This window comes from Chelonia mydas, chromosome 6 (genome assembly GCF_015237465.2).
Source record: "Chelonia mydas isolate rCheMyd1 chromosome 6, rCheMyd1.pri.v2, whole genome shotgun sequence".
In the NCBI taxonomy this organism is placed as follows: Eukaryota; Metazoa; Chordata; order Testudines; family Cheloniidae; genus Chelonia; species Chelonia mydas.
In genome coordinates this window covers 19,667,090-19,687,697 of record NC_051246.2, presented here as the reverse complement: position 1 = coordinate 19,687,697, position 20,608 = coordinate 19,667,090, and the positions used below count along the sequence as shown (strand labels likewise).

The following is a 20,608-nucleotide window of genomic DNA, read 5'->3' as shown; positions in this document are numbered from 1 at the left end:
TGTGGTTTTGTAAGATGGGTCAACATTCCAGGCATATTTAGGAAACCAGCTTCTGAGTTAATCTGTGTCTGTGCCCAAGTTGCCAAAAGGCTGGTGGCCTACGTTGCTCCATTCTCAGGTACTTGCAATTTATGAAGAATTTGATAAAATTTTTTGCTTTAATTGTATAGGTATTCCCAAAGGTGTGACACTGAAGTTCCATGAACTGTTCTTGTACACTCTATTGCACCAGGTTCATCGCTAGTAAACTCATGCTGGGAACAAGTTCAGGCCATCAGGTACTGAAGCTCCACCCTTTGGCAGTACATGGCTGGGATGGTTGTATTGCCTCTTTGTAGAAGCTCTATATGTCTTGAGCACCAATATTGTTTGGTGTAAAGACATTGCAGTATTCTTAACAGGGTGTGTATCTCAGCAGTCAGAAGGAATCAACTGGTCTCTTCATTTAGCTGTATCTATCCACCTTCCCTTCATCAGATGCGTTCTCACTGGCTTCCATGATCACCTCCATCAGCCCCACGTAGTCACCCTCTGCTAAGGAGATACCGGAGTCATTAGGTGAGGGACTCTCTGCTCTTCTCTGTTCCTCAGTGTGATGAGCACTAGCATTTCCATTTCCTGTCTCTCTTCCAGTCCCAGAAACCTCTATGGAAGCCTGGACTGGGGCACTGGATGTATCATCTGAGCTTGGACTAGGAACAGTGCCTGAGTTCCCTAAGCGTGACCTCTCTAGCACTGGGGATGTCACAGGGGTGAATGAAAAGAAGAGGGGCCCACTGCCACCAGGGGTTCTCATGCTGGGAGTATGAAAGTTGCTAGGATTATCCGAGTTTGGGGTGGCTGCTGGTGTCATGTTCTCTAGAGTTTGCCAGGGATGTCGGCGACCTTTCAGACTCTTCAAGCTCTTGAAGCTGCCCTGTTTTTCATGGTCTGGGGCCTCTGCTAGGAAGGGAAACTTGGGGCTTTCCGATACTATTGATTGAAGCCCTGGGCTCCTAACAGGGGCAACCTCATTCATTTTATTGTTCAACGTGTTATTCTCTCCTTCCTCTACTGTCACCACCAGGGAGTCTGGGGCTTTTTCTCGCTCTCCTGGCCAAACAAAAGTTTCCTTAACTGCAGAACCAAGGGAGCTCTGGCTTTTGTCCACATCATTAGCCCTGGAAGGTGACAGGTTGGCAAAGTTGTCTCTCATTGAAGTTGAACAGGCCACAATGCTGGAGAGAGCAGGGGGCTTCTTGCGTCCTGGGCGCCTGGATGGGAAGATCAGCGGGATGGAGCTGATTGGTGTCTGTGGAGCGCTATAAAAGCCAGGTCTCTCAAAGAAGGGGGTTGACATGAAGGCATCAAACTCTCTCAGTTTTCGGTCTTCGTTGTCCCATTGCTCCTGTGAACTGGAGCCTGGGTGGGAGGAGTCTCCCTTTTGCTGATTGGCACTGCAGAGGCTTCCAGGTTTCCCTACATCCTGGTACAAGTAATGAGGGAAGGGGGACAAGGGATCATTCCTCTTGCGTGGCAGGTTCATCCGGGAGGATGACCTGGAGAAACTCGGTGATTGGACCCCCAGCAGGCGGCCCAGATGTCCCAGCAGTGGTGTAGAGTGGTTCGCCTCCTCGTTCTCTTTAATTTGCTCCAGCGGCTGAAATTCCATCTCTTCTTTCTGCATGCTGGGAAGAGGCAAAACAGGCTGTTATGTACAGTGACTCTATGAATTCTGGATGGAATTTTCCTCCAGAGTGTGTAGGAAGGACCTTGCTGAATGGACTTTTGCCTTCCACTAGAATAGTGAGTAGAGATCAGTGAAGCTAAGGGGGGAGGATTGCAGCACAGGGCAAGCACTGGCAAACCTCAGCCCCTGATGTCTTCCTCTGTATTGCTATGGGGAGCAGTAACAGTTACATCGTTGTGGACACTCATGTTGGAGACAGGCAGAGGCATCATTACACACTAAGTGATGCAAACACAAACATGTTTTGACTAAGGAAGTTGAATCTCTCTCTCTCTCTGGGCTATATAGCCACAATCTCTTACCATGATTTCACATGCAAAGGAGGATTTGAGAAACACTGAACTCCAGCGGGGGGACATTTGTGGCAGGGGAAGAACTGCTGCCTTCCTAGAAGAGCATTGGTAAAGTCCAGAGATAATTCAACACATTGTGGCCTTGGGCTGGGGTGTAAATCTGGCCTCCACTGATAATTTCATGTGGCAGGAAAGCTTCACTCACCTAATGTCAAACGTTGAGCCAAGAAATGATGTTCGCTTATACTCAGCAGTGGCTGCGGTATAGGGTGGCTGGGGGTAGGACTCGTTCCAGTACAGATCCTTCTCCATGAGGGGCAGATCCTGGTGCATGTCATCCACAGCAAGAAGGGAGACCTGCAGGGGATGATGGGAATGTCAGACTCAAGGGGGTAAAATTATCACTCTGCATGGTGCAGTACCTTCATTTAAGAGAACAAATTCTCTTCCCCAGAGTTTGCAATCTGACTAGGGAAGGGATGCAACAGGAAAGCACCCAATGAATAAGCAGCTGGGTTTGGTACATGGATTGTTAGTTACTAGGGTTGTTCTTTACGTATACAACGTTGTTTAAATTGGAGTGAAGGGGAAAGTGAGGGAGTCACTATTTGGAATACGGAACGGTGTATTTTAGGAGGGATTAGAAGGTGGAGTTTGTTGCTTGGTCCCCAGTCGGAGGGAGACTGTTCTAGGCCCAAGAATCTGTGTGGAAAAGGCACAAGGTCATTGAGGGGAGAAGGGGCCAGAATGGCACAGCACAATGCAGCAGTGGGAGTGCAGTGAGATATAGACAAGTCACGTAAAGCCTTAAACATGAGCACGGGCTGGATAGAGAAGGACGCAGGAGGAGCATGCAGGGACACAGCCCCTCTCACGCTTTCGCCAGCCATCATGTAGCTGGAGCAGCATACGCAGACAGTCACATGCTCAGTGGTGTGGCAGATCTTGTCCCATAATCTTCCATGCACATGGGCTGGTTCCTTGGCTACTGAGGGAACAAGGAGCCGGGCTGCTTCATCACGCATGCAGACCCACCACCCCTGACACTCAGTGCCCCGCCCTAATGTTATGCTGTCTGCAGCGCAGAGCAGGAACCAGGGATGATAGAGATGAGGTGCCACGTGACCTCTCTCCTCGTGTTTGGAGACCTGGAGCCACGAGTCTACTCAGTCCCTGGGTGCTACCCTATCTCCGCTCTCATCTCTGATGGGCCTGCCGTGTGGGATCAGGTCCCACCGTTACCTGCAGGTTCCTGTCGATGAGCCAGTTGGTTTCAAAATCGTCATCATCCTCTCCGAATGGGTTGATGAGCTGTTCAGCCACCTGCGCATTGAGAGCACATGGCAAGGGTTCAAACCCCCTTCCCGAGGGAGCAACCTGCAGGGCCACTCGGACCCTGTGCTCCAGCACTAGGCCTGGGAAGTACATTTCAGCTACATTTCTTCTTCCAATCAGCAGCAGTGAGGGAGTTAAAAAGGGAAGATTAGCTGCCCTGTGGCTTCTGGGACAGTTAGTGCTAATGTGTGTTTGCTGTTTGCTGTGTTACACTCCATTAGCCTTGCACCTGAGGAGGAGGAAGCCAGGCCTCCCCTCAGTCAGTCACTGCAACTCCTGGATTCAGCCAGAGGGATGGCCACAGAAAAATTCTCCTCAGGGCCAATGAAGCCCACTGCCTCAAAGCACTCACCAGCTGGTCAGGCCCCAGTGATAGGTCCCTGGGCTTAGGATGTGAATCCAGATCTCCTGCAGGGAGGTGCACTCAGATACAGGGAAGACCCTGGCAGTGCCCTCAGCCTCTGCTGGCCTAGATGGAGAAAGCTAAGCACTGGGACTTGAATGTGGGCCTTTGTATGGCAGTGCTGGATCACTCGGACAGTGGGATGTTCCCCAGAGCGATCTGAGAAACTCCTGCCTGGGTCTGGAATCAATTCCAGGCTTCCCATGTTGGGGAAAGGAGGCTCCCAGAAGGTCAGGGCATGTTTCCTTGGACTCACCTTTAACCAGCCAGCATAGAAGAAAAACTGCAGGAGTGTGAAGACAGGCACAAACAGATCCAGCTCATGGCCAGGATACCCCTTCTCTGGGTCCAAGAACTGCCGGCCAATCAGGCAGGCCAGGAAGAAGCTGTAAACGGCCACCGTGACCACCTGGGGAAGGGCAGGGGGATGCAGTCAGAAACAGATCTCAGTTCCAAGCTTGCTTTCCTTGCCATCCTTCCTCAGATTCCCCTCCAACCCCTCCAGACTACCACAGGCTGCCGAGGAGCTCTGCAGGGCTGCTCACTCTGCGGCCTTTCTAAGACTGTGTTTCAGAAGGCAAAGCTGGGTGCTTCTCTGGACGGGCACTGCCCCAATCCACCTCCCTCTCAGCAGGAAGGTGTCTTTCTGCTGCAGCCATTTTTAAATGCCCTCCACCCCCTGCAAATTATTTCCCTGTTCCCTCAATGACCATATAACTCTGGGGACAAGCTAGACCCAGGGACAGCACTGCTAATGCTTCGTCCCTCTACTGCACCGTCCACCTGCAAAGCACATGTCTTAGAGGCAGTGAAGCCTCACAACACCCCCATGAGGGCCAATGTGGAAATTAAGGCACTGAGTGTTTGTGTGACCTGCCCAAAGCTGCACAACAAATCATCTGCAGAGCTGGGAAGCGCAATCTGGTCTCCCTCTCCTGCCCCCAGAAAACTTCCCTGAGTGCCCCATGTCTCAGCTGGGTGGCAAAACACTGAGGGAGTCTTGCCAGCTCTGCCCCAGATGCAGAGACCACCAGCTGGGTGGCAAAGTGCTGTCTTCCCTGCCGGAGCAATGGGTCTGTTGGGTTGCTGGTTCTTGGGCTGGTTCTCAGTGGAAACCAAGAGATACCAGTGTGGCCCAAATGCTGGAGGTTGCTAAAATTCCCAGCAGGGTGCTATCTGTAGTATTGGCAACCCCAAACTTTCAAAAATCATGAGTCTGGCTCCCGGAAATGATGGGATTGATTTAAAACATGAGGGGTTTTTATATACATCTATTTTTAATTTGCCTTCTGCTTTCTCAGCCTACAGATTTCACTTGTGGCACATTTTCAAGCTTTTCTCTACAAACCATGAGGGCTGGAAACTTTCTTCTTGTTTTTTTAATGCAAACTAAGATTCTCATGCCATCTCCTGATGCCAGAAGCTGGGGCTTTCAGAGACAAAAACAAATACGGCAAGACTTGTGAGTTGGCAACACTGCCAGGTGCCCTGCCACACTGCTCTGGACAAACCCCATGGCCTGGAGCAAAGCACCCAAGCCGGGATGGCAAAGCCTCAGGGGCACTTGTGGACGTCTGGCTCATAATGTCTAGGGGAGTAGGGCCCTGGGTCAGGGGACTGTGGCTGGATATCTCTGGCAGAACTCCCATTGCACGTGCCTGGAAGCAGAGAGAAACTGTTTCCGTTATCATGATTGAGGAGCCTGCATGGGCAGATTCTTCCTCCTTGAGCGCGTGACCTTCCTCCCACCCAGAAAGTGCAGCCTCAGCAGGCTGGTCTGGCTCGGCATTCTGGCCCTGGAGCCAAGGATCCATGGTGAATTAACAACCCCTGGCCATGCCCCATTATTAGCTGAATCCCTGCTCTGTACTCCTGGGACATGGCTTGAGCTATGCAGTTCCCTGTTGTCTGTGGATGCCTAGTCACCCCGAAGAGCTGAACGCTGTGTGGAGCTGACATTGCGAGCGCAGGGCATTAGTGCACAGTGTGTGTGCGCATGAGGGTGCGAGCAGAGGCGGTGTAGCGCTGTGCCGTGCCCTCCAGGAAAGCATCCCATGGCCACCCATCGTGACCGAGCTCCTGTGGAACACCATTGTGACTAGCTGTGGCCTTGACATTCTCTTGCCTTTGATCCTGGTTTGCAGGAGAATCTGATCTGCACAGGGCTCTGAATAAATCCCCCACTAACCTTTGCCTTCACAGCCATCCGGAACCGGAGTTGTTCCTCTTTCACAGCAGACCACACTAGTGGGAGTGAGCATTGCCTAAGCAGCTGTGTTATACAAGCCAGGGGGCTGGTGCCAAGGTGTCTACCCCGGCGTTGCTGCCAGAGAGCTACTGAACGGTGAGAGCGCCTTGTGTCCAATGCAGATAAACAGCTTTCTCTGCACACAGGGAGTGTCGATGGCACCTCCCACTCAGACCTGTGCTGCATTCTCCAGTGCCCCTAGAGCAGTGTCCTCGGGGCTAAGGTACCAGCATTGTTGAGTGGGGAGAAGCTGAAGCATTTCCAGGCTGACGAGCAGGCTTTGGAGGCGTATATATGTAGGAGGTATACGTGTGTGTGTGTGTGTGTCTGGAGTTCATTCATATGTGTGGCGTGTGTGTGGGGACACACGGGTCACCCACCATAGGTTTGTCTATGGGTTGTCTGTCTGTGAATTGATGAGGAATGTGGGTGTGCATGCCTGGAATCGGTGCGTGTGTGCTGGGATACACGTGTTTGCTGCATAAGTCTGTGTTTATGTGTGTGGGTAAGTTTGTGTATGTAGGGTGTGCCCTGGGGGGGTCCATGTGTGGATATGGGGCATATCTGGGGGTCCATGGGGAGGGGTGCGTACGTGGAGAACCACATATGTATTAAAGAGCCTTGCCTGTTTCCCAGCACATTGTGTCTTGCAGTAATTCGCCTTGCAGAGGCCACTGGGTGTGGCAGCGGCTACAGAAGACCTCCTGCACTCACCTGAGTGTAGACCAGCGGGATACTGATCCAGTCATACCCATAGAGTCGCCCACACTGGCTACGCAAGGTGTTTAGTTCCTGGAGTGGGGAACACCAGAGAAAAAGGAATGGCTCCCCTCCACAGAAAAGCTACCTCTCACTCACACTCTCCCATGCTCCTTCCCCTCCAGACTCCTCCACCAAGGGGACATACCTCCCAGGTAGGGCAGGGAATTCACTTTCTATGGTCAGTCACTCCTGGGCTCTGCCCATTCTTAAATATTGAGCTTTCTGCCCTCCCCACCACCACACTGGAGCACCAGTGGGACCTCTGGCTTGTCCTGAAGGGACCCTTTTTCTACTGGAGTCAGGGCCTGATTCTCCTCTCACGCCGGTGCAAACTGGGAGTAACTCTTCTGGAGTCAATGGCATTACACCCTTGTAAAGCAGGGTGAGAGAAGAGCAACCGTCTCCTCGTCTAGAGTCCTGGGCTGTCTCACACAATTGCTATTCTAGTGGACCCCACACCGCATTGGACTAATGTCCCATTTTCTCCACTCCATTGAGTGATAGATATGAATGGGCACGTTTCCCATTGAAGTTAATAGAGTTACACCATGGATGTGATGGGTACAGTCTCTAAGCCCCACCTCACCCTCCCTGCTCCCCTGGGGGACCAGCAGGAAGCTCCACCCAGAGAGGAGGGCAGGGCTGGTTCGTTCTCAACATGCCCTCTGGCTGTTTCCAGAACTCACGTTCAGGATGCCCTGGAGCATCACGCTATCCCGGATTCTGCCCTCGTTCCGTGCCTTCACAGCCAGGTTCGAGAACCAAACACAGGGGATCCAGAACTTGTTGTGGGGAGAGTTCAGGCTCTCAAACTTCTTGTGCTCTTCAGGGGTCATGAGGCCTAAATGGGCAAGAGCAGATGGGGGATGGAAGACAATGAGAGCCTCTCCTTTCCAGTCTTTCCTTGACACATGAAAAACCCGCAGGGAAAGGGAAGCCAGGGGTGGGTGTTCACCTAGCAAAGCAAATTGACCCACACATCAGGAGATCCCATTGAGTCAGGGAAGTTCTGCCGCTCACAGGCTGGCCCAGTCTCTTGTGGAAACTCATGTGCCTGTCCCCACATGCCTCTGGCCCTGCAAATCAGCAGGCCAGCTTTGGACCAAGGAGAGAGAGGATCCAGGGGCAGAGCCCTTAGGGCAGCAGAGCCTGACTGGAGTTCTGATTGGTTGGGGATTGTGCCTCTCACAAAGTTTTGGCATGCACCTCTGAGCTCTCCACTGTGACACACACAACCTCCCACACCAGTTATGTTCCCTGTCTAGAGGTCAGCATTGCACATCCTGGGATTGTCCTAAGAGTTCTCTCAGTGTGGAAAATCCGTCAGTGTTCAAAGGGCCAGGCTCCCACTGTCTGATAGAGAGGGGCTCATTCCTGCTGCCACATCCCCTGTGCATCTGATCTGGTAGCTCTTTACACCTATGTTGCACTCGGTGGCCCTTATTCCTGGGTCTGAGCGAGCTGTGATCTGTGTAGGAGCAGAGGGGAGAAGGGGGAAAGCTCTTAAGCTATCTTTCTTCTGTCCTGGTCTTTGGCCGAACCAGTCCTGGCATAATTTTGAGTAGCCCAAGTAGTTCTAAGTGGTGCAAGCTGGAGTCGTTCCAAAGGGTGGAATATCTGTGGGGTAGGTCCATCTCGAGGCAGGGTATTTGGAGGCAATTACCCTAAGAGGGCAGGTTACTTCCAGAGTAATTACCCAGAAGGGGCAGAGTATTGATAGGATGGGGCCCATGGGTCAGGGTATTTCCAGTGAAAGCATCTGTAAGCACCAGGTATTGCATGAGGCGTTTACACCAGAGGAGCAGGATATTTACAGGGTCAGTGCCATGTAATCACAAACTCCCCTGGAGCAGACTGCAATTACCCTGTGTACCTAGTGAAGCCTGTCTAGGTCTCAGAGCACTCACACCCTGAAACGTGGCGTCCTCTCTCCTTGTTCTCAATGCTGGGGCTCACTGTTGCTTTGTAAGAAGAGGCTTTTATGGAAACCCACTGGGGACAAATGTGCGATGCATTAGCTCTGGAATGTGTCATTCACGTCAGGCAGTCATGCCTTTTGAAGAGGACTAACAGATGTCCCACCCACGAAGCACCCCCCTAACAATATTGGACACATCCCACACAACTAAATAACCCTTGCTACACCCCTGATAAAAACTATTATCATTCCTTTTGGTAAATCGGAGGAATTGTAGATGGGGAAACTGAGGCACAAGACAGCTGTGGCTTGCTCAAGGTTCCACAGTCAGTACGAGAACTAAAACAACCAAATTGCTGGCTTCCAAACTGCTGCTCAGAACGCACCTCTGAATCATAGACTTTAATCACAGACTTTAAGGTCAGAAGGGACCATTATGATCGTGTAGTCTGACCTCTGCACAACGCAGGCCACGGAATCTCACCCACCAACTCCTGTAACAAACCCCTGACTTATGTCTGAGCTATTGAAGTCCTCAAATCGTGGTTTAAAGACTTCAGGGTGCAGAGAATCCTCCAGCAAGTGACCAATGCCCCACGCTGCAGAGGAAGGTGAAAAACCCCCAGGGCCTCTGACCACGAATCCTATCTGGTCGAGATCATTATCAACAAAAGGCCTTTAAAGAGATGAAATCTCTGACCACATCGCTACTGTCTGGGGTTACCTGCAGCTAAGCTGCTGTCCGAATTCTCTTTGCTATGAGCTGCTCTATGTTTGAAGTAAACCTGATGTTCAAGGTGCTGATTTGCTGACTGACAAAGACAAACCATATTTAAAAAAACCAGAGAAAACAAGGTAAAAAAGTAGAAAGCTGAATGAAAAGCAATGACCTTCAATGACCACCAGAGAGTGCAACAATCTGAGAAACAGGTCAGGAATGCCTATGAGACTTGCGGGTATGAGAGACTCAACTTTTATTTGCCTTTATGTGCTTCTTTCATCTGTGTTATTCTCTTAATGTGTACTCCCTCCCTCCCCTCCAACAGTACACAAATTGTCAACAGCCACCCCCCCATGAGCATAACTTACAATGCTTAATCATGCACAACAATGACTGAGCCCGGGCAAAATCCACCCCAGTGCAGGAGGCCTGTTCAAGCCCCGGCACTTAGACTCATGCTGAAGGCTCCAGTAGTGCAGAGGACTCTGCTGGCCCTTTGCAGTGGGGGGAGCATTTCACCATGTCAGCCCAGCTCATGAGCAAACCTACAATAACGAAGTGTCAGTGGGAGCAGGAATGAAAGCCATCCTGTTCTTCCCAGCGACGCTACAGAAACAAACCACAGCCTGCCACTATATCTTGCTGATGAACCCTGCACTAAAGAGCAAGTGCATCCAGCCCGGTGTCCTCAGGAACAGCCCTGCAATAACAAATCAGGGTACACAACCCCAAACCTGCAATAACCAACGTGTGCGCACGCGCACAGTAGAGGACAAATTCACTGTGATCAGAAACGAGCCTTCAATTGCACTATTCCGAAGCTCAAACAACAGGAAAAAACATGATTGGCTAGGTCGATCTCAAAGATGCATTCTCTCCTAATGACATAGGGCTCAAGCCTGAGCCGTTCCTGGATGGGCTGGGAGTCCTCAGTGCCCCAGAAATCCCAGTGGCAGGTGATCAGCACCTCCAGCAGTCACTTCGCACCTTACAGGATTGTGCCCATAATGCTCATTGCCTGTCCCCGGCCCTTCTTGTCTGGGTCAGACAGATTAGTTTGGATTTCACGGATTGCCCCCTTAGCCCTGGTCTCCTGAGCCATGCGGATTCCAGTGGGTATCTCTGTATCCCGGGGCCATGCAGTTGTTGCCCCCGCACCTCGACCCAGCCAGCCCTCCCAGGACTGCGGCTTCGCAGCTGCGCTAGAGGCGGAGGGGGACCCACCTGCTCGCACGATGTGCTCCGTGCTGGGGAAGCGCTTGTAGACAGCAGTGCTGACGGAGCGCAGGATCAGCACGCTGCAGAGGTTGCTGTAGCGCATCAGGGTGCGTCGCAGGAGGCGCCCGTACTCGTCCTGCCCGTCCACGCTGCTGGAGACCAGGTTCATGAGGCGGTCGGGCCACGGGATGCTCTCGTACTGACCCCACCAGCGAGACACCACCAGGGTCACGTAGAAACCTAGGGCGGAATTGGCCGAATGAGTCCATCCAGACACCTGCCTGATGGAGCGGGGTCTGCGGGGGAGGAGTGGCTGGCTATGTCCCCGGTGCATCCCACGGGCCTGCAGCGCAGTGTCCGGATCGGAAGGGGAAGCACCATCCCACTCCCCAGCCGCACACTCCTTACCCAGCACGAAGGACACAGGGATCAGCTCAGCATAGTTGTTGCAATACAGAGCCAGCTTCTCAAACATCAGCCTTTGGCTTGCATTCAGGATCAGCCTGCAAAGGAAACCCAGAGGCACAGTCTCGCAATCAGCCGCTCAGAAGAGACTTCACCCTTCCCAGCCCTGTGTGGATGGGAGTCCATGAGCAATGAAACCACTATGCTCCCTGACCTAGGAGATGTTCCATGGGAAACCCCTCGCTTGTCAACCCAGGAGAGGTGTCCCAGGGAGCTCCACTCTGTCTTACCCAGGGGACGCACCACAAGAAACATGTTGCCATCCCATCTAGGAGATGTCTGTGCTAAAGGAAATGACCCAGTGGCCAGCTCAGGAGATACTTCCTGTCCTGCTGTGAGGCAAACTAGGGCTGCTGGCTCAGGTGCTGCAGTGAGTTTGTCAGGCATACAGTAGCAGAGACTGTGTCAGATGACCCCAGGCTCAAGTATTTCCACAACCCCAGCAGAGGTGCAGAGCAGAGCAGACGGAGTAACAGTGCTACCCAGCCAGGAGCTCTCCTGCCACCTCGCAGTGCACCAGACTCCAGCTGCAGCCCCAGTCCCGCCTGAGCCCTGTCCTTGCCCTGCAGTAGCCTCACTCCAGCCGTGTCACTGACCTGCTCCAACCTTTCTTCTGCCTTTGGATCTCCCCCTAGCCCTTGGACTCTGACTATCCGGTTTCTACCTTCGGCGCCTGTCTGGACTCCGGCTTTGGTATCAACTTGTCTTGTCTCGAGACTCTGACCACCCAGCTTCGATCTCTGGCTGCACCTGGACTCTGGCTACGGTTCCAATCCTGTCTACAGACTCTGATTTTGGTTTTGACTCCAGCCTGCCCCCAGATCTTGATTCCAGGACCACGCTTGGCTCAGGCCCAATCCTATGCCGAGCTGTGGCCCAGGCTGCAGCCACTAGGCCTGACTATCGGAAGCAATGCCTGACCCCTTCTTTCTGACTCTATGGTCAATACACAAATGTCCAAGCCAGGAGAGGCATAGTGGCCAGTACAGAGATGTTGTACAATACCAGAAATGTACCATTGAACTGGATTTAGCACCCCGGTGAATTTAAATTAATTGTAATCTCTATTCTGATGCCTGTCATTCAGACTCTAATAGTAGCAAACTGGGAAGGAGCTGCTTCTGCCTTTATACAAAGCTGCTTTCCTGCCTTGGCCTCAGTGCCACCTAGATACACCTTAGCTCAGCTGGGTGAGCTGAGTGACTTTCCCTCCAAGAAACAGAGTCACAGAACACATGACCCCCGCACCAGACTCCATGACAAACTAGTAGCCCCAATCATTCTGTCTGCTCCATGAGAGACACCAGAGGAAATGCCAGGCTGTGCCATCTAAAGGATCTCTTCCCAACAGCACCCTTCCGGGGGTTATCCTCTGTACTTCCACTATCTAAGCCCAGAGAAACCATCTTCCTGAGGGGTGGAGATGTCTCCTGTATATGCACATCCAGCTTATCTGCATTAATTTAACCATAAACTGCTCTTTTCTGGAAGGATGGGTAACCATCATACATAACTTACTTTCCCTTCACAGAGAATCCAGGCTTCTTCTAAGGAGAAGGGTCACCCTGTGTATATTTCACGAGTAACCTGGGAGAAACTCTAACCCCATTGATAATGAAAAGCTGTCAGGTAGTAAACTATATTGGAACACTGAGGAAAGAGCTTTCCTCTCTTCACGTCTCAGCAGATCCAGGGAGCAAGTCTCGGCTGTTCTTGGGAAATGGAAGCTCTGCAATGCACCATCACTGACACTGCTTCACCAGGCTAGGACCTGTACTGAACATTTCTTGCCCAGTTCCTTTTCCCCAGTAGCCAGTATCATTTTCCCCCAACCCACACAGCCCGAACAATGGGCAGAACCTGGATGGGTCTCTCAGGGCTCAGGTGAAAGAGGAAGCTTACCTGTAAGTGAGGCTGATGCTGAAGTAGAGAGTGATGAAGATGAAGAACTCGCAGTAGAGGAGTTTGTAGATACTCCCTTTCCATCGGATCAGGAGCTGCGAGAAGGTTCCAAGGCGGACATCAGCTACTCGATTTGTGTATGTCACCGTCATCACAGAGCCTGTGAGAAACAAAACATGGAGACACTGAGGCCATCAGGAAACCTGCTAAGGGGGTGGAAGGAGGCTGGGGTACAGCAAGGGGTACCCGTGATGAGCTAGTAAAGGATTTCTGTGCAGTGTGGGAACACTGTCCAGAAACAGCAAAACTAGGAGTCCATCCCAGCTGTGCACAGAAACTCAGGTTCTTCTCTTCCTGGGGACACCCCAAAGTCCATTTCAGGTAGGCCCAGAAATCCAATTCAGAGAATCATGCCACGGCCCATTCATCAAAAGGAAACACAGTCCAGAACATCAGGAAGTAGTGAGGCTGGCCCATATGTGCTAGTTGGAGGTGGGCCTGTTGAATTTCCTATGGTTTAGGTTGGAGCTGAGCCCTGCACTTTAATGAAACATCTGGACTGGTAGCCTCTGGCTGTGGAAGACTCAGAAGGACATATCTCTACCTGATTTACTATTATCTTTCCCTGATTTACCATTATCTATCTATCTAGGTGTTTATACCATGCCCATCACCTCAGTATCTGGGTGCCAGTAGAACTTGTGGATTTGCTGTCTCAGGAAAGACGAATCTTGCTAAAATAGACCATGTTTCTCATAATTTTTTCGAAGGAATCCTCAAAGGATCCACTGCAAAAAGCCTGGATCAGACTGATCTTGCATAAAAGATCCATATCCAGTAACCTAACCCACAACAGAGCAAACTTTGTTGCAAGCAAGAAGTCTGGCCAGTGTCCCAGGGAGAGCGGAGGGCAGTGGTGCTGTGGGGGAAGCTGATGGTGTGTCCAGGTCTCCTTGAAGGGACTGCTCAGGCCTTTTCTCTGAGAGATTCTTCCACTGGTAACTGGGACAGTTACCAGTAGAATCCATTCTGCTGCTGGGAGGGGGAAGGGTTTGCCAGCTTTACCCTTCCTCCCTTCCCAGGACAATGCATTGCTAAGGTCTCTTTGTGTTGGGATTGGTGTTTGACTCTTGCCATTCCCAGCCACTGAACTGAGGCTCAGGAACAGGGAAGGGGCTCTGTCATTACTGTTATTCAGTGCTCCTGGACTATGCTGGATGGACAGCCCTGAGCATGGCCAATGGCAGTGCTAGGTGCCCCTCCCAAAGCGCCTCTGTAGGGGCACAAAGGGAGCACAGTCTCCATTCAGTCCTTGGTCTCTCTTCAGACGTAGCTGACAAGGGGGCAGATTGGAGCCAGTTGCGATGGTGGATTTTGACCTGTTCCCTGAGATCTGGGCTGGGAGCACTAACTCCTGTCACATAGACCAGCTCAAAGCAGCCACTCGGTGGTATCAATATTCAGCCACTAACTGACCTGGGCTAGGTTTATCCTTTGACCGAGTAGCAAAAGGCTCCCTATTCACTACCAATTCCTTGAGCTCTGTAGTGCCCCTTGGATGGGTGGCAGAACCAGCTTAAAGTATTTGAAGGCTGGAACGAGAGAGAAAGGATCACACCTGCTGCTCCAGCAGAGACATAGTGACTGGGACACAGACCTAGAGCCTGGGTGATTGGCAGCTCTGGTTGGAGGAGAAGAGGTCTGAAAGCAGACTCCAGAGAAGTGATATAAAGCCCCCGGGAATGCGTGTAAAGGTGGAAAAAGAGAAGACAGGGTAAAGGGAAGAAAAAGAAAGAAAGAAAGAAGGCTCTGAGGGGAGAGAGAAAGGTAGATAATATAGAAAGAGAATGGGGAAGAAGGAGAGAGGTAAAGGTGGAGACAGGAGACAGAAACAGGGAAGGGATAGGTTGGTGGAGAAGGGGAGGATGAGAAGAAAGAGGAAGAGGGAGGGGAAGATGAGGGGAGGCAGTTTGTTAAGAAATGTTTTAAATCAGGCTTGGGCACATCTCCAGGACGAAGTGGAGATAGTTTAAACAGATCAGAGAACAGCAAAGTGTGTTGATCCCACCCACAAACGAATGCTCTGGCTTGAATTGTGGCTCTTTGATGAGCACAAGTGGTGGGGGCTGGGGGTGGGTGGCAGTGGTGCGGAAGGAAGAAGCCATCCACATCTTCTTGCCCGTCCTGTTCCATTCATGTCAGCTTTGGGGAGTCCTCCTCCTCCAGTGCAGCTTGTCCAAGGAGAAAGTGTAAAGGCTGGGAAGGCAAAGGAAAGCTTCCTGTGGTTGAATTCTCCTCATACTATAGGTTTCCTAGCCTCTTGGGTAGTGGACCCCTTCTTTGAAGGATTACCCTTCCTGGCAGTTACGTCAGTGCTTGCAGTTTCTCAACATCACTGTTTACAGTTTTCCGGCGTTTATTTTATTAGACATTTCACTCTGCATTTCTGCTGGGGGAGGTTTCAAGACCAAGACATCTCTGGAGTATGTTCCAAAGCAGAGGAGAATTGGCCCCCTGTTGGCAGCCTCAGCAGAAGGCTGATGCCTTCGGTCCATTGACTTCAAAGGGCAGTGGATCAGGCCCTAGAAATGGTCCCTGCTGCCCAGAGCTGCTGCTCAGACAACTTTCCCCAGCACTAAGTACATTGAGAAAGGATTTCCCTTGACTTTAGTGGGCTTTGCATCAGGCCTCTGGGGAATTAAGGACAAATGAGAACAATGATCAGGCAGGGGAGAAAAGCATGTATCCCCCCACGTGAAGGGCAGCACTGGCAACAACACAGTATCTGTCCTCTTAATGCTGGGCTTGGACGCAGGTGTGTGTCCACATTCTGAAGGACAGCACCTCCGGCAAGGCCATGTCCCCGACACCACACTGAGGGTAGCAGACAGCACCTCTTGCAAGAATGTGCCCCAACGCCATGCTGAGGCGGTGGATGATAGTGTATGTCCAGGTTGAGAAGGAAAGTGACTCCAGCAGCACAGGGGAAAGAGGAGTGAATAGTTTACAGTAAATAACCCATTTAACGAGCGTCACCTCTTTTCTGACCATGAATTGCTTGTGAGCTGTTACAATGTTCTAGCATTTATTTGCTATGCAATGTATTCACTGAACCATTATCAAGAAGTTGTTTCATCTCATAGGACTCTATGATAGTCAAAATTCAAGCTTAGTTGGTTAGTTGGACTGGCCATAGATCCTGTGTGATATTGTTTCTGTTCCTTGATTCGATGAGCCTAACTCCTAGAATCAGGTGTTTATTATGAAGACTCAGGTTCGTGAATTCCAGTTTTGCTGGTTCTTTTGGCAACCATCCCTGCCAGGAAGCTTGTTCCTAGGCTGTTGTTGGAAAATGAACACACAAGTTGCAAGAACACTGGCAGAGTGATTTCTTTCACAAATTCAAATAAAGGCCAATGGAGAACTTTCTGCTGTAGCTAGTGACAGCTCCCCCTAATGCTGAGCTGGGTGTTGGGTGGATGGGTCTGTCCTGATTTTGAAAGATAGTACAGCACAGCATCCCCGGACAACATGTGTGCGTGCTGGAGACAGAGCATGCCCAGGGTAGGAACAGCAATTCCAGCAGCACCTCTCCAACCATAAATTAAATCAGAATATTTCATAATGAATCATGTTGAGGGAGGAAACGTGTTCAGGAAATGAAATCAGCCCCTCCAGTAGCACAGTGTCTGTTAATGGCACTGGGAAGCTTAATGACTAGGTGTCTAGCACAACCTTGAGTGTATAATAATGATAATAATAATTAATAAGAGAAGTTACACCACCATAAAACGGATGTAATGAAATATCAGTTCCGAACCTGCACGCCTCTATTGAACAGACTAATACAAGTTATACAGTTAGATGTGTGCTTCTTTTTTCAAATTCATGAATATTTATCCATATCTGAACCTGCTAGCTTTTGTCCACTTGTGAATTCGTTACCCACCCCCTCCACACACACACACATTGTTGAATACAAGACAGTGTTCACTCCCAGCTGATGCTCCCAAACTGCAGGTGCCCTTTAAAGCATGAAATCAACCCTCTTCCTGTGAAATGGACCTGGAAAGCTGGGAAATCTGCATTGCTGACCATCTCAAAGACCAACTTGACCCTCCATCCCAAAAGGAACTCACACGTATCCAGTGTTATTACTCTTTCTGAAGATGCTACTGCGTTGGCAGTATCTTTTGTGTTGCATTTTCAGTGACAATTAGCTCTCAGCCCACACTGTGATACCAGAAACCTGCACAGCTGGGACCTTTGTCTACCAAGTAGATAACTCCTCTTGTAATGCCCATTATATGCGTACATTTTCATATATGTTTCTAGGACTTAGAAGGCTGGTTGCAACTTTAACTGCTCTATAACCTGCACACATATAGGTTATGTACCAGAAAGGTACACACACTTACATAGCTATATTGGGGACCTATTAGACAGAGCTGGCTGTGTTGTGTGTGTTACAGATGCGCCGTTCATGTCTCAAAGCGCCCAGGGAGACTCTTCATTACATAACTCAAATGCAGAATAAATTTTTACCAAACATGGAAAACTTCAGCTCTTCTTTATGTAAATAATGGCTGTTTCCCACCTCCATCTAATTCCTCTGCTGCAGGCATAGGGCCCGAGCCATTTCCCCTGCTTTTCCCCTTTGCTATGGATGGTTAAGGTAGTTTCCCTGCCATCCTGCCCGTTGGGGTGGAAATATTGCAGGATGGGACTGGATGGCTGGCTTTCTCTGCCCTTTGGGGTTGGGGGATGCAGCGTAAGGTCAGTGTTGGGACTGGCATATCGGGATCTGGGGTAGACAAGCAGAAAGAGACAAAAACACTCGCACCTCATTTACAGTGAGTCTGCATAGCCAGATACCCGGCTGCCCGGCGTTCTGTATGAGTGAGGTCTGTTCTCCCACCGTCTACACAGCCACTGCCTGGTTACTCGCTGAATAGTTCTGGTCATTCCATTTGGATTAACAATCACATCCAGAAACTGATGGACATTCACCAGCTTTCACAGCCCTCACACAGACAGCCAGACCCAATCAAGTGTCCACAACAGAAAGACGGATGCTAATATACCATGGTGATGGGCACGGTATAATACTATAGATAGATCAAACTAGCAGTCCCTGAGGGAATCTTTCCAGCCATGTGATAAAGCCCCATGGGGTGCGAGTACTTACCGGCACAGGCTTCCGGACTGCACGGGAGACTTGGGAAGTTTGGTCCTGCATGTGTCCTCGCTGGGTCCTTTGTTGGCACACGCCACCCCCCTCCTCCCACTGCCCCCTAGGCTCATGGGGGATTGAACCTGACAGAGACCGGGTGCTCTAAGGAGCCTGAAACCCACTTGGGAGCTGCAGCCGGTCACTTGATTCTTTAATCTCACTCCCATTACAAAAGAGACTCTTGTCTTTTGCGCTGTTCCCGTCTAATCTTCTGAGTAAGCCCCTGTGTGTTTACAGAGGCAGCTGGGGGAGCGGGAAGGCAGGGCTGGCTGCTTGGCGGCTGCTGCTAACTCCTGGCACAGCCAAGGTGGTTACAAGAAGAGAGGCATTTTCCTCTAATTCTTTCCTGTTTGGTTCCTTCCTGTGTGTCACGGTTTCAGAGGAGCCCCGGGGATTAAGAGGGTCTGGAATTTTTCACAAATGCTGTAAAATACCTCTCCCTCATGACCTGCATGGCCCCGCCATGGCCCATCTCCTACCTTGGTGTGAGAGGGCAGGAGGCCTTGCCCCTGTGGAGAAGGAGCTATATGGATGTCCACACCTGGCGCTCTGTCTGCCCCACCAACCCCAGCCTCTCTTCTAGCCTCCGATTCCTCCACTCCTGCACTGCCCAGCACCACTGGGGAAAGTCCAGGAACCAGGGGCTTCCCCTACTGCAAAGCCATTCTCCCCCTGACTGACCCCTGCTCCTCCAGCCTACAGAGTTGCTCCTTGCCAATCCGCACTCCTCTCGAAGCCTCTTCTCATCCCTGCCCAGGGCCTTGTCACTGTCTCCTTCCTAGTGCCCACTTCTAACCCCTCATCCCTACTCCCTCCTGATGTCTGAGTCCCCTCAGTCCCTTCCTCTCTCCTCTGGCTACTCCCCTGCAGTCTTGTACAGAATCTGGTAACCCCTGCCACCCTAGAAAGCCACCCTCAACTCTATTTACCTGCCTAGCTGACGCCTGTTTCCCTCCTCCCTTTGCCTCTAAATCCTTTGGGTGCACTCACTCTTCCCACTCTCTCAGTTTCCTCCCCTCCAGTTCTCATGGGTCCCTGCAATCTGTGGGTGAATCCCCGCGGCATCCCACCAGCAATTTTCTTTTGTGGCTATATCTACGGAAAGGGGCGACTGGGGCAAAGTGTTTTAGTAGCATCAGGTAATGAAGCCTTGGGTCATTCTCATTATCTGCATTGTACAAATGAGCAAACCCCGGGCACATGGAGGCTGTGACTGGCCCAGGGTTCCCCCACGGAAGAAAGATGGATTACAAGGGGCAAATTCATGGTCAGACACAAATGTAATAGTTTATATACCCCACACTGGCACTGAAAGGGTTAACTGGAGTTAGCGAGCTCAATTAAGGCACATGGTGGTGCCTGGAGGGTGGGCCAGGTCCAGCTTAAGATGAAGCCCAGCTCGGGGAGGAGCTGGGTGGTGAACATAAAGGGAGGAAGCCCTGATGAGAAGGAGGCCCCAGGAAGAGGGTAGAAGAACTCTGCAGGCCTTCTCTGGTTGCTAGAGAGTGAAGGAAGGGCCTAGAGAGAGGCAGATATTCAGTAAGCCCAAGGAGAAGCTGTGGGAAGGAATCTGAATGTAGGAAGGAGTCTGAGGGAGCAGATCTTAGCTGCTTGTCACAGGGTCCTTGGACTGGAATGGGCCTGGGTTCCCCCACCAATCCACTGGGAAAGGCGGTGCAGAAACACCCCGACATATGGGCTAGAAGGACTACTGAATTTGGAGCTGGGCCTCCTGGCAGAAAGCCCTGGGAGGTGTCACTCTGCAGAAGAGCAGGAGAACAAGCCACGAAACCCAGGAAGGGGTGAAGAGTCTGCAGAGGAATGACTCTGGGTAGGGGCAAAGTTATCTGAATTTTGTTTATTGGACTCCGTGTTTACGCCAGAAGGGGAGAGATTCTAAAGTGACCTAGTCAGAGGACTGAGAAGCGAGACCATGGAGGACAGAAATGACCATCAGCAGGGGCACTGGACAGGAAAGAGCTGCGACACCACATCTGGCCATGAGGGGGCACCCCTGCAGTGAGTGAACTGTTCAGCAACAAACAGCTCTGAAAACCGGCAAGAATTTGGAATCCGTTTTATTTTCTCCAGATAGGTTTTTGGAGCAGAAGAAAATTACCGGCTACAGAAGAAGCCGTGTTGTCTAGTGGGCAGGGATTCCGGGCACCTGGGTTCTATTCCCAGCTCTCATCACGAGGTGTTGTGTGATCCTGGGCAAGCCTTTTCCCCTCTCACTGTGGCTGTGCAGCCCCTATGGTCTTACTTGTGGACCCTATGGAGCCTTGGTCTTACTTGTGGCCTCTAGGTGCTGCTCGAATACTACTAGTAGTAATGGAAATGATTAATTGCCAGCTGTTACCACGGACACCTTCTAGTCTCTG

General features: G+C 51.1%; 1 protein-coding gene across 1 annotated transcript; it reads right to left on the bottom strand.

Moving 5' to 3' along the window:
- Nucleotides 1–143: 143 nt before the first annotated feature.
- On the bottom strand, nucleotides 144–18,430 carry BEST1 (bestrophin 1). Its single transcript, XM_007063876.3, has 10 exons — nucleotides 18,183–18,430; nucleotides 12,995–13,154; nucleotides 11,036–11,130; nucleotides 10,634–10,867; nucleotides 7,457–7,611; nucleotides 6,723–6,800; nucleotides 4,017–4,169; nucleotides 3,265–3,345; nucleotides 2,228–2,379; nucleotides 144–1,667 (listed from the first exon to the last, which is right to left on the bottom strand). The coding sequence occupies exons 2-10, from the start codon at nucleotides 13,144–13,146 to the stop codon at nucleotides 446–448; spliced, it is 2,322 nt and encodes a 773-aa protein (XP_007063938.2). The 5' UTR covers nucleotides 13,147–13,154; nucleotides 18,183–18,430; the 3' UTR covers nucleotides 144–445.
- Nucleotides 18,431–20,608: the final 2,178 nt, after the last annotated feature.

Bases quoted from the DNA above. Each gene is read 5' to 3' on its own strand.
- BEST1 (XM_007063876.3), bottom strand. From the start codon at position 13,146: ATGACGGTGACATACACAAATCGAGTAGCTGATGTCCGCCTTGGAACC. The intron at 7,612-10,633 runs GTGGGTCCCCCT...TTGCCCATTTAG, and splicing joins GGAGCACATCGTGCGAGCAG to GCCTCATGACCCCTGAAGAG. The intron at 4,170-6,722 runs GTGAGTGCAGGA...GCCCTTCCCCAG, and splicing joins TCCCGCTGGTCTACACTCAG to GTGGTCACGGTGGCCGTTTA.